We start from the raw sequence: 13691 nt of genomic DNA, 5'->3' as shown, positions 1-13691 counted from the left end.
GCCATACTGTAAGCTGTGCATCTACGTAGAATTTGTGGCATCTTGTGTGAACGGAAGCTCACGATGCCACTACAAAAAGCCACAAGCTGTGGAGCCACATTAGTTGCATATATGAACTTGGTTTTTCTCTCGGTCCGCAAAATGGTTAAATAACTTAAAGGAATGCAGCCAGCTGCAATCCTGTAAGCTGTTTGAGAAAAATACGTTTTTCTGGTGTTATTTTGTATTTAGAAAGAAAAAGAACACACTGGATAAGGTAAATAGGCTTTACATATTGCCTTATAAATAGCGTTTTATGACTTTGAATGTGTATATTCAGCTAGTAAATAACATTGATTTTTAAAATGTTTGGACGACTCATTTACTGCTGTTTCCGTTCTCAGTACTTTACCATATAAAATTTTACCAGAAACATCCGTTTTGAAGCTTACTTTTGGCATTAATAAATATTATGGTTGCTAGTTGTATAATTCTAAAACTGTATTCCGAGTTTTAGTACCACAAATGGTGTCTCATAACCTCACTTTCATCGTTTAGTACTAGACTAGACGGACTTCCTGTCTAGTGTGAAGCGGGAACACTCCATCATTTGACGGCAACGTCCACTTCCCTTCTGTTCCATCCTTTGCAGTTCAGTGTGAATCGGTTTTAATACTTTTCCACTTTGTGTTACGTAGTTTTTCCTCTGTGCGTACATCACTCCAGCAATCATCTCGATGTGGGATGTCAATTCGCAATTCATATTACAGCGAGTACAGACGAAATTGCCGTTACGAAAGGAGGAAAATTAAAGTGAGTTGAAAGACCGCCGTAATTTTCAAACTTCTCCTCCCTATGGCTAGTGATGCAGGGAGCATATCTTTGGTTTGAAGCGCATACGTGTTTGCATCTGTGACCGCGAAGTTCTAAGACATTGGAAGAAGTGGTTCCACTGTTGAAAATGGTAGTGGCGTTTATAGTGTCTAAATTGTGTTAAACAGTGTAAATGACGACGGGAACAGACGAAATGGGGTAAGTAAGTTCACAAGAATATTGTATGCTTGTATACTAAGCGTCTGTCGCGTCCAGGTGTGCGATTATGAAATCCGAACGAAGTTATCACAGGTTTTGACAGTGGCACGAGAGGTTAGCCGTAGGAACATTATGTTTTGCCGTGATACTCGGCGGTGCGTGTGTTATACGTTACGTGAGCGATCTAGCAAACTGCCTCATAGATCGGTGTAGTGCTTTCCATTCATGATGTTGAAGTTCGTTGTCCTAATCTGGAAGAATGTCGTTCATACCAGACTTTATTGATTAGTGCAGAATGTTGACAAATCTGTTGCAACAACATATACCGGTAGTACATTTTATATCAGACGATTGTTATATTAATGTGAGGAACAAATTTAGTCTCGAACAATTGTCTAGCAAGTAGTATAGATGTTGTAAGAGGGCAATAGAAGTTCTAACCCAGCCTGTCAATACTTAAACATTTTCTCCCGCAGACTATAAACAAAGTAACCTTGTAGTGATGGTTTCTCGAAAATTTGGGAAGCATTTGTTAACACAGAGCTCATCGGCAGAAAGTAGCGATGTTACAACGTAAATATTTGCTGTCAGAAATCAGTTGCAGCTTCAGTGCTGTTTGTTTTGTAGATAGTAATAAGTATTACTAGTATTTTGCTACTGCAGGATGGTGAAATAATACTCGTATCTACGAGTAGCGATGTGCTGGCATTGGTATTGCAGATGCACCACTAAGGTGCGGGGAGGAAAAAAAGGCCCACAGTGAGTAAATCCAGGTGCAGGGAGGAGTTCTTTCTAATTTAAAAGATATGTGGGAAAATGCAGCGAATATCGTCAGCTACAACTTGTTTCATTGCGGATAATTGAAGTTTAACAACTGTATTACAATAATCAGTTTACTAAGAATTCACTCCTAGTTTAAGAATTCGACATTCACCATTATTTCATACTGTCAAATTGATGAGGTTTTTCATACATGCCGTACTTACGTCTCTCGCAAGGGAGAAGTGAATTTGAAGGTGTGTGCTCAACGAAGTAAGTTTTGGATGGAACTGCCCCATGCATTCTCAGAAAAATTTGTTACTTCAGACAAGCATGTTTGTAGTTGCGTTATTGATTAGCTTATTCCACCTAATTAAAAAAAACAAAAATCTGCTCTAGGCTTAGTAATGTTTTCCTACTATTTAATTACTGGAGCGCAAATTCGTGGATCGTAATTTTAAGGTCTAATACTTATGCCAGTATTCCTTGCTGCAAATTTCCCAGAGACAACTCTCCACTGACTACATTTACGTTTTGTTTTGAAAGAGCTGCATTTTTGAAGTTTATTACCAGTTAGTCGTAGTGATTGTGTAGGACCTATGCAATAAATGTTCTAGGATCAGTTGATACGCTATTTTGAGACAGGAAAGTAATTTTTCCTGATGATCCTTGTCAGACCGTAAAATTATGGCTTGACGTACAGAACCTCAGTTTAAAAACGTTGCATAGAAAATTGTTGCGATGGAGGGAATAAAGTTGCAGTTACATTGGAGACGTTTCATTGAGAGTAATTTTTGTTGTGAGAAGGACCAGTGTTTCTGTAAATGGGGGTAGTTTCTTTGATTTCTATTTGCTTTAAGTAATTGAATGAATACAAATTGCCGAAGTGGCCGGTTTTTGTTTTCCCATTTTCTTTATGTTAACAAGTTCTGCCTCAGGTTGTAAGTCCTGAAGCACTTTTACAAATACCGCAGGTTTACAAGGCCAGTGCGTAACAGCGATTCATTGGGACTTGTAGATTTAGTCAAAACGTGATGTTTCGTTAAGTTCAAGAGATTTTTGCCCTTACAACCGTATAATTGTAGAACGCGAAGTGTCTTGCTAGAACAGCGAGAAAATATATTTAATTTTTTTTTCAGTGGTGTTTAGAACTGTTAAACTAGGAAACGTGGCATTTGTCTTTTGTAGTGAAAACCGACGGTAGCGAACGTGTGTACTTGGAATTACGCCCCTTTACTAACTTGTACAAAACATTTGTCGTGTTCTGCGTGGGCTTCTGTGTCGGAGCACGTTCGTATGCTCGTGAAATTTCATTTCATTAGTTTTAATTACGTTGTTCAACTAACAAGCATAGATTTATCATAATACAATGAAAATAAACGCCTCAAAAATGTCGATACAAACAGAACGTATCACTGCTTTGTGAGGCTAGGACAGGTGATCGGCCGTGCTATTGGACGATCTCAGCATTTGCCAGTGATAAAAAAACCTAAATCAGGACGGCCTGACTGAGTAAAAACTCAGTCCTCACGAACATGTCATCTTAACTGCACTGTTTCATATTGTACAGTGTTCTGTTTTTATACACAGTATGCACAAAGTAAGGTATGTTAACGGATAGCTATCAGTCGTAGAGAGTTGCACAATTCTGCCTCCCTAAGGTACGACTGCTCAGTGGTAAACCGTTGACAGTTCCGCGTTCACACCTGTACGCCATGCGGATAGTCGCCGTGAGGCTGTGCTTGGCCCAGACGCACAGTCCCCGCATGCGGCTTTGGACCAATGCTTGCTTCTCCTTGCCTCTCCGTGCAACGCCTCGATGCGCCTAGTGCGCATGGAAAGTCGCACGGATGTAGACATATCTTTACAGGTAGAGTACTGCGGATTACTTCATCTGGAACCCTAATGAAAAGGACCATCTCAGACCACGTGGGAGAGGGTGTCAAGCGATTGGAACAAGGCGAAAGGAAATAAAATGTCGACACGGTGGAATATACAGTTAGTGTCTGAAAGGCGTAAACAGTCGTTAGCAAATTCTTCTCGTGGATTTACGTCGAATTGATTTAGTCGTGGATGAGATGTAGTAGTTTGAGCTGGTGTTGCCGTCTTAAAGATAAGTTGACCCCCCTCCTAGGATACTGAGATTTGTTAGACAAAATTGTTCTGGCGTCTCGCTAAGACCTGGCGGTTGTCAGTCGACACAAATTACAATTAGACTTCTAGGATAAGTAGAAATTCATAATTTACTTATTGAGGTGTGGGTAGCGTAAGGCAACTTAAAACACTCCGGTGGCCAAACCAAACGAAACTTCGGGTGCGGTATTGCTTTACATTTACGCAAGTACGATACTTGTTTAACTGATACTGTATAATTAGTGTTTCGTGGACCGGCGGTGACGCCGGTGCAAAACTGAAATTCAAAATTACGGGACTGGATCTCCTGTCATTTTTTGTACTTCCCAGCACTTAACGTGACTTTTATCTACGTCAGTACTTTGCCGAAACGAGGAAATAAGTTTATTCAGGGTTTGTATTCTATATGTCAATTCCTATTTCACTGGCCGTGTAGGGTAGTAAACAAGGGCGCAACGTGTTCTGTAGAAATGGTCTAGGTATGCAAACTTCTCGATGACAACTTTAAGTCTCAACAAATAGTTACTTTTCTGTCATAGTCGTTTGTAGTTGCTACATGTGAATCGAAAAAATTTCTTCATGTACAATATGTAATTCGCAAAACATTTTAAAGTGCTTAGCAAAGGGGTACTTTAAATGATACATTTTAGGTTTTCTTACCACACCAATAATGTGGGAAGGGTGGGAAGAATGTTTAAATGCTTCAGTGTGCTGAAATAAGTCGAATCCTCAGTAAGTCCATTTTTATACGGATGGTTGCGTGACCTCGCCTGTTCAATATAAAATGTCACACACCTTCATGCATCTAAATTTCGAGGTATTTTATTTGAGCAGCCAACTTAATTACTGCATTATGCCACATTCAGGCTCCTTGACTGACCTGGTCCAGTTAAAAATAGGGGCCAGCATTCAATGACTGATATCTGTAGGTTTTTTGATACAGCGATCCCTTCAATCGTCACTTGTCTACTTTTAGACAAAAATGTTTTCAAATAATCGGCAAGTGATGATTGCTGGCCTGTTTTGACTGGATCAGAGGTGTAGGCTTCTTCCAGCACCTTGGTCAGGGGGCCTAAAGATGGTATTATGTAGTGCTGAAACTGGTTGCTCAAATAAAATAACCAGAAATTTAGATGGCTGAAGGTGTTTTGATTATACATTTTAGTTTAAATATGTATTTATGGTCCCTTGGAAGCAATATGAATGGGTTAAAGAAAATCACTACACCTTCCACATAATGTTGGTTCTTGATTTCAAGTGTGTGCTTTTGGGTATTTTGATTCTATCTTCAAGTCTGCCTATCCAGGTCTTAACAATTGTGTGATTGTCGTGGGGAACAAAATTTTGACCATTTTTGCTGCTCTCCTCATATTTGAGCATTATTTTAGAATGGTTGGTGCAAGTGATTTGTAATGTTACTTTGAGCCCATTGGTCCCTGTAATGTTTGGCAGTCTGTAATGACCTCTACTTTGATACAATGCTACCTTTATCTTGCTGCTTATGTTACTGCAATTTGTCCCCACCTTCCAGTGGATGAGTCTGTGGCTGCTGACAGAAAATGAAAGGCTATCTGCACCGATGTAGTGAGCTCTCACACAACAGAACTGACAAAAGTAGCCGCAGACTGTCACACAAGCCACCTTGCTATGTTGTGTAGGGTCTCTCGTATACCACCATTTACCCCTTACTGGCCCCCAGGGAGCTCATAAGTCTTCTATGAGTATGTTTGTGACAATTGCATAGGATCCTAGCCCATTGCTGCACTTCTTCCTTTCCTGCACTGCAAGTTTACTCTCTGGCTATATCTTTTCTCTGACTGTCTAGGACATTCCCTGCTGACAACCTAGATCACTCATAGGACATATATATGGGCTCTCCCACTTTTCTCATTATTTTACACCACATATTTTGATAAACTTATGTTCATTCACATCTGTGTTTGACCTTCCCTTTTCCACATTATTTTACAGAATGTGTAGGGAAGTCGTCCACTATCCAGCTTGGTAAAGGGGTGGGGGCAGGTACCTGTACGGTGGTAGTCCCCCTCATTTTCATTCATTTCTGTGTCAGGTCAGCATTTCCAAAATATAGCAGCTGTGACAACTTTGTCATTTCCTTCATAAACATCTTGCATTGTGCACGGGTTGCCCAGGAGGGGGCACACAAGTAGATGGCTTGGATCTTCTTCAGCCCTGCAGTTGCAAGAGGTGTCTGCACTCACTGGGAGTATTTCCCATTTCTTCAGGTTGGTCTTGCATTGGGGGACGCCCACTCTTAGTTCATTGAGGGACCTCCGTACAGGGTATTGTAGGTTTGCACCAGGAGCTAATTCTTCTTTTGGTGATAAGTCTATGGGCAGTGAGCTCTTCTATGTTAAAAGACGAATTGCCTCTGGTGCTCCCTCCAGTGGAGCAGTTGTAGCAAGGAAACTCCTGGGTTTTAAGGGGATCTTGCTGCCTGATTACCATACAGAGGATGTTGGTGGTCATTCTTCTGCTTTGTTTCCTCATTGTCTGCTGCGATGGCCCTCCAGATATTGGGTGGGGCTGTTCCAACAATCGCATACAATTTCTCCACTGCTGTTGGCTTCAAGCATCCTGAGGTTATCCTTGCAATATCGTTGACGGCAATATCGACTTGCTTAGCATGAGCTGAAGCGTTCCTCACAGGAGCAGCATACTCAGCGGCTGATGAACAAAGCGCAAATGTTGAAGTCCTTAGGAGGTGCGGGTTGGCTCCCCAGCTTCTTAAGTATCCCACTGCAAGCAGTAACTTTGTTTCACGTTTAGACATTGCTGCTTGTACATTAGAGCCTGTCCAGTATGAAATCTAGGTAAACTGATGTTGGGCAATGTTTCCGTTGATCTCCTCGCCATGTGATGCCAAGCTTTTGTTGCACTTCCCTGTTTCATAAGTGGAAGGTGGTCACTTGAGTTTTACTGGGATGGGGCTTCAGGTTGTTGGCATCATCTTGGAGAGTTCATCCATTGCTAGAGACTGTTTCCCGTGTACACAGTTTCCCGTGTACTACTTTAAAGTTTAGTCCCTGAACAGCTACTGCTGTGTCATCGGCATAGATGAAGGGCCTAGTACCTGCTGGTATTGGCTGATTATTTGTGTAGGTATGGTATAGTGCTGGAGCAAGCACACTGCCTTGGGGGAGACTGTTCATCTCAGTTTGCCATCTACTCCTCTTACCCTGTAATTAAACTTGGAATCTTCTGTTCTGAAGGAATGTGCTAATAAGGGATATTAGTTGGTAGTTCTTAGTAGTGTCATACACAAGTTTCCTATGATTCAGTGTTGTATGCAGCTGTCAGATCAATTAAAGCGACTCCAGTAATCTCACCATAGTCAACAGTCCTCGATGTGGTGGTTTAGATTCAAGATCTGACCATAGCATGCTTTGCCAGCATGAAAGCTTGATTCTTGTGGGATAAACTTTACTTTGAGGGTGGCACTGATTCGGTTAAGTACCAGCGGTTCTAATATCTTGAAGGCGTGGCATAGGACATAGGTCGAAAATTTTTTGGATCATTTGGTTCCTTCCCAGACTTAAGTACTACAATGACTCAAGACTTCTGCCACATTTTGGGGAGGTGTAGTTTGGCGACACGTGTGTTCATTAGGCTTAGTAGCCACTCCATCGTTTTACAGCCGAAGTTCTTTATCTGTTGAACTCTGTCATTGCCACCTGCAGCCTTATGCATCTTCAAACTGAAGATGGCAGCTTAGAGTTCAGCCACAGAGAAGGGATCCCTAAGAAAATACTGCTGTTTCTGGGTCATGCTGAAGACCTTCTTTGGGTGTCCTTAATTTTATTTTGCTGTTCTACAGGAGCTGGGATGCCACTTTATCAGGAGCCACACTCGTAAAATTGTCTTGGGATTTTACAGAGTCGCCACTCAGGTTTTTAGGCCTTGGCTTTAAGAGTTGTTTCTTCTGCAAATTGATCCTCTTCGTAGTATCCCTTGACCACACAGGTATCACATTATTTATGCTTGTCCCCTCCACAGACATGCTGTGGAGTAGGTGACTGTCCATTTGAGGGCAGTGGGCACTGACCATCACAATGGGCGACTTTTGCTCTGGGTGGGTGGCACCTGTGGGTAGTGCTCGTTCCAAGTAAATGGCATGATTTAATTTCTTCGGATCCTACGGGACCAAAGGGCATCCAGGAGAACCTGCTAGCCACCTTCGTGTTTGGCCATTTCCCTCAATACCACCCAAGCCTTGCCAACTCTTGCTGCTTCTCATGTTGTCATCCTCTTCCATATAGGTCTAAGCCTGCAACTCTTTTTCTGTGGGGGATTCCATTCCAATGACTACTTCTCAATTTTCCGTCTTGCTTTGTCAGTGTGCACCTCAGCCATCTCTACTTCCTGATGTGCCTCCAATTCCTGGTCATCTATACTTACCTGGTTTATTTTTTGCCAGGGCTCCTCATTACATACTTTTTTCTGGCCATCATATATAGATAAGGTACTGGAGACACCTGTTTATGAAGACCTGTAACTTTGATGTTATTTTCTGGTATACTTTCCAACTTTCACTGTCATACAGTACAACCTTCACATTCATATTAAAAATATGAATTTTTATTTTACATGTAATTCTTGTTTCGTCATAATGGATAGTCATATGAAGGTAGCATAAACAGAGGCTCTTCAATGTTCTCAGAGTTTTCTCTCATTCCCTTTTTTTTACTTATACTGTATTTATCTTGAGGCAGCAATCTCTCTTTATTTTTTTTTTTCAGTGAGTCTAAGTTAGCTTTCATATCTGCCAGCCCTTCAGCTAATGAAACTAGTCATCTCTGCAATCGAAATCCCCCAGTCATTCGTGAATCCTCCATCGGATTCCTCATCTCTTTCCTACTGGGGCTCCTCTCAGAACTGAGTTATTAACAAGTAAAAAACATGTTGGCAACAATGTACAACTGTACCAGTCTGTTTGTTGCTTCTATTGGCTCTGTAAAATTTCACTTGTAGACCACATGACATTTGTAACAATCATACAAATCTGATGTTTAGAATCTTCTGCGGAGCAAATCTGTGCTGTTTAACATTTCTGTGGTGCACAATACTTCCACAACAGGTGCCACAGCCACTTCTGGGGGTACTGCCTTGTTGTAGGCACCTTTAGTACTGGGCAGGTCGTTTTGTGTGTACCAGTGATGGTTCAAATGGCTCTGAGCACTATGGGACTTAACTTCTGTGGTCATCAGTCCCCTAGAACTTAGAACTACTTAAACCTAACTAACCTAAGGACATAACACACATCCATGCCCGAGGCAGGATTCGAACCTGCGATCGTAGCAGTCGCGCAGTTCCGGACTGAGCGCCTGAACCGCTAGACCACCGCGGCTGGCTGTACCAGTGATGCTGAGGTTTATGCCTGTAGTGTTATACCTAGGGTGGGAGGGGGCAATAAAGTTGGGGTGGTCTAACTGTGCCCCACACATTAGGAAAGGGAGGACTGTTTTTTCAGTGACCTCCACCAGCAGAGGTGGGTAGGGACTCTGTGATCCCAGTTTTCCCCAGTTGGGGACTGGGCAGCACTGCTAGACCTCTTCTGCCATAAACTCTGGGCATACTTCAGGGATAATCACTAGGCACAGCAATGGTACACTCCGTATTTAAGAGAACGAGGGTCTTGGCTTCATTGCATGGACTGCAAGGAAAGTACAAACGTACGTGTGTGTGTGTGTGTGTGTGTGTGTGTGTGTGTGTGTGTGTAAAACCCCAACTACTTCAGCTTCAGTGTATGTTAAGAGTGGATGATGTGAACGGCTTTTGGGGTGAAACAGTCTGTAGTGGGCAACTTCTTGGGGCACTTGCAGCCCTTTCTCTACATCTGTATAAGGCTTGCTCAAGCAACCAGGTCTCCACCTGGGTCGACATTTAGTTTCCCTAGTGGCTTGTGGTATCCCTATGGAGAGGCCTTAGTTCACATCTACTGCTAACAGGATGGGTGTAGTGTCAGGTAGTACCTACACCCACCCAGTAGAGTGCTCAGTGGGTCAGTCCATCAGAGATGTTTGTCATAGTAACAAGGCACTAGTCTGCCATAACACTTCAGTCATAATCAATACAGCAGAGGGAAGCTTTAAGATAGTTCCCCTTTCTATACTCACAAGGTATTGAGGGTTTTGCTGGGTTCTTAAACATTAAACCACTTCATAATAGAACACTTCTACTTGAGGGAAGTCAGTCCCGTATATGCTGTTTTTATTTTGAAATAAACACTTCTTCATGCTTTTGCATTATTAGTTAGCCCTGCGGGCAATTTCGAGCTACCTCCATCACAGTGAAAAACTGTAGTCATGTATCTTCTACATGTTCGTGTGGAGGAAGTGCCATGTAATGGTATCCCTTCTAAAGGTTAGTTAAGCATGTGATGGTAAAGGGCACAACTTCCATAGATGTCTTCTGTATGTAAAATCAGTATGTAATTCATATGTCTGTGTTCATTACCACCACATTCATAAGTAACCTTTATTAGGGATGCCATTAAATGGTGCTTCTCCACACAAATGTTTGGAAGATACAGAACAGTTTTTCACTGTGACTGAGGTAGCTTGAAAATGCCCATGGGGGTGATATTAGGTAACAGTGTGAAAGTATGAAACTGTACTCATTTAAAAGCAGAAAAGAGCCTACATAGGACAGTGACTTCCCTCAAAAAATTTGCAGTGGCTGTGGATCCATACATAGAACAGGCTTCTACTTGAAACTGTCAAATCAATGCCTTAGGTGACTACTGTGCTGTGACTGAGCTGCATAACACCCTTAACTTCTGTGAAGCCATGATTACCTACTCCGATATAATGGAGATGGACCTTGAGGAGTTACTTGAAGAATGGAAAAATGTGGGTGTCACAGAAGTGCAGAACTGTATGAGGAGTCAGTGGCACATTGGGGAAAGAATCTGCAGCATTTATACCAACCTTTAACTCTGCAGTATTACCTGAACATATTCTTGCAGGCTACATCTATCTTAAGGTTCAACTGTTTGTTCTCAATACAATGTGATTGTTCAAATGTCAGATTTGGTCATACCACTATAGCATGTAATGGCAAGGCTACATGTGTAAATTGGGGGGGGGGGGTCAGATCAGGAACTGGAAGACTCTTGTACAAAAGCTCCGAAATGTATAAACTGCTCCGGTGTCACAAAGTATGGAGCAAGAAGTGTGGGGTTCATAATGAGGAAACTCCAGACGTTGAAAGTTGAGGTGCATACCCTATGGTGAAGCAAAAAAAAAAAAACAGCTTACAAAGCTATACAACCACTGGTGTTGGATACTTCTGTTGCATTGGCTCTCAAGCAGCCAGTCGTCAAGTGTAATGTTTCCACACGAGCCTATGCCACAGATTAAAGTATGAGTACAGGCACTTGTACCTGGGGAGGGGAGCCACATTTGACCCCAAAATCATTCGGAAGCAGTCATGATGGACTTCGAACTGTGAACATGTACCACAGCACACCATCAAAGGCCCACTAAGTTGTCCTCTCTGCCCATGCAACCAGCTCCTTCCGTAAGTAAGGAAAAAGTCACATGAAAAGTCATCGGAAATGAAAGAAAGCCAGCTAAACCACTGGGTGAGTGAGTGTGTGCTATCACTTTCCAATGGTGATTTTGCAGTTGAGGACACTAATAATTGCATTAAGGTACTGGAGACATGGGCACTGTCTGATGTTCTTTTTGATGTCTTGGCCTATTCACTGCTGCTGAGGAATGAGGAGGAGGAGGACAACCCTCACTAATCAACAGAAGTCCACAGTACCTTGATATTTCAATGTAACTTAAATTGATGCCAATTACATTTGGAAGAACTGCAGTTCCTGGTCCAGGAGAGGCCATTCGGCATTTGCTTATAAGAAACTCATATTAGTCACTGAGCACCAGAGTTAACTGGCTACAGATCCTACAGGAAGGACAATCTTACTAGACAGGGTTGAGGGTGGGGTGGCTGTTTTTGTCATTGGCAGATGCCACTTCTCTCCTGTGCTTCTTACCATGGCTGTACGAGAAGTTGCAGTGGAAGTTCTCCCACCAGTTAAGATCACTGTCTTCTTAATATCTTCCACCTCACAATCCATTGGATGCAGATGTACTCTACTCTGAGCTCTCCCAGGCACTCCCGTGCCCATTCCTCCTCGTGGGTAGGTTCAGTGCACAGTGTGCGCTATAGGGTTCAGCTGTCACTTGCTCCAAGGGATCAGATTATGGACCATCTTGTCCATTTAGAAAGTATCTGCCTTTTGAACACAGGTCAGATGACACACTTTTCCATAGTTGTATCTTCTGTCACTGACATTTTTGATTCCCAGCTATTGCATGCTCAGATGAGGGGGGAAAGGGCCACAGATTTACATTTGTCACCACTTTGCAATGTGTATCCACCTGCTGACTTAGATGCTGTTTGACAGGAGACTGCAAAGGTGGGTGCTTCAAAAGGCAAATTGTTTGTGATATAGTCAGTAAACCATCTTTGAACAACAGGACTGTGTACAAGAGATGATGAACCCTCTCTTGTGAGATACAATGAACTGCTGCAGATTCCATTCTCATTTCTGGCAACCATCTCACACAATGGCCTGTTCCTTGGTGGAATGAAGAATTTAATTCCACAGTAAGAGCCAGCTGTGCAGAAGTTCAAACACTATCCAACTACAGAAAAACTTCATGTCTTCAATGGCACAAGTGAGGCAAGTGGTAAAAGAATGGAAGAGGTATGCCTGGAAGGAATTTGTGACTTCAGTTAATCAGTTCAGAACTCGAGGATTTCAGGCAGGAGCAGTACTCCTTCCCTTAGTCTTGTTGAGAAATAGTCTGAATGGACACACCTAAAGCAAGGCTCAGGTTTTCACTAAACACTTTACTGTCACTGTATCATACAGTTTTAGATCTTTCATAGGATTGTGGAGATGTGGAGGCTCTGTCTTCTCATGTGAGGAGGTTTAGTCTTCCATTCCGCGTGCTGGAATTGGAATCAGTGCTACCTGCAGCTGGAGACATTGCTACAGGATTTGATCAGATTCATTATGCTCCCTCCTTTGTGTCTTGGAGCCAAAGACAAGCTCCTATCTTGTTCGTCAGACTTGGTCTGATGGTCAGTACCCTGTCACTTGGATTGAAGAAATATTAATTCCATTATGGAAGCCAGCCTTAATAGTTACCAGTCTAGCCTTACCAGCAATACAGGTAAACCTCTCAAACACATGATCAGCAGCCACCTCATCTGGTTCCTTGAATTGTGGGATCACCTGTGCCACTCCTTGTGCAATTTCAGGTGCTACCGTTCTGCCATTGACAACTTAATTCTTGTGGAGAAAGTGATAAAAGAATCATTCTTATGCTGCAGTCATTTAGTTGATTTGTGTTTATATCTTGAAAAGGCATACATCACCACATGGAGATACATCATCCTTTGCCAACTTCATGTATGGGGACGATGTAGATGTCTGCCATTTCGTACTTAATTCTTCCACAAGGAAAGGCGCTTCCGGTATTGCATTGGTGATTATCCTTATCTGACTGCTTTGTTCAGAAGAATAGGCTCTGCCAAGGTAGTGTACTCAGTGTCACTTTGTTTGCTATCACTATCAATGGCATCCCCTTTGCAGTCAGAAGTCCAGTTAAAAGTATTTTGTTTGTGGATGACTATGCGATCTTCTATTCGTACTCCGATCTTATAACCAATGGTGATGCAACTTCAGCTGACCCTAAGTAGGCTGAAAACTTGGGCCAATATCGGGTTTAAGGTTTTCATTTGTGGAA

The 13691-nt window shown here is 42.3% G+C and overlaps 1 protein-coding gene across 2 annotated transcripts in view; it reads left to right on the top strand.

Annotated features, from left to right (window-relative positions):
* Positions 1-917: 917 nt before the first annotated feature.
* LOC126190869 (homer protein homolog 2) overlaps positions 918-13691 on the top strand; it is an 864566-nt gene continuing 851792 nt past the window's right edge. For both annotated transcript variants that reach the window (XM_049931466.1, XM_049931464.1), the window contains exon 1: positions 918-1011. In XM_049931466.1, coding sequence (XP_049787423.1) covers positions 986-1011 — 26 coding nt within the window. In that variant the 5' untranslated portion in view covers positions 918-985. The remainder of the gene's footprint in view (positions 1012-13691) is intronic.

Source organism: Schistocerca cancellata, chromosome 6 (genome assembly GCF_023864275.1).
Source record: "Schistocerca cancellata isolate TAMUIC-IGC-003103 chromosome 6, iqSchCanc2.1, whole genome shotgun sequence".
NCBI classification, from domain to species: domain Eukaryota; kingdom Metazoa; phylum Arthropoda; class Insecta; order Orthoptera; family Acrididae; genus Schistocerca; species Schistocerca cancellata.
Note: the sequence above shows the minus strand (reverse complement) of the source record. Positions and strands in the feature narration are given on the sequence as shown.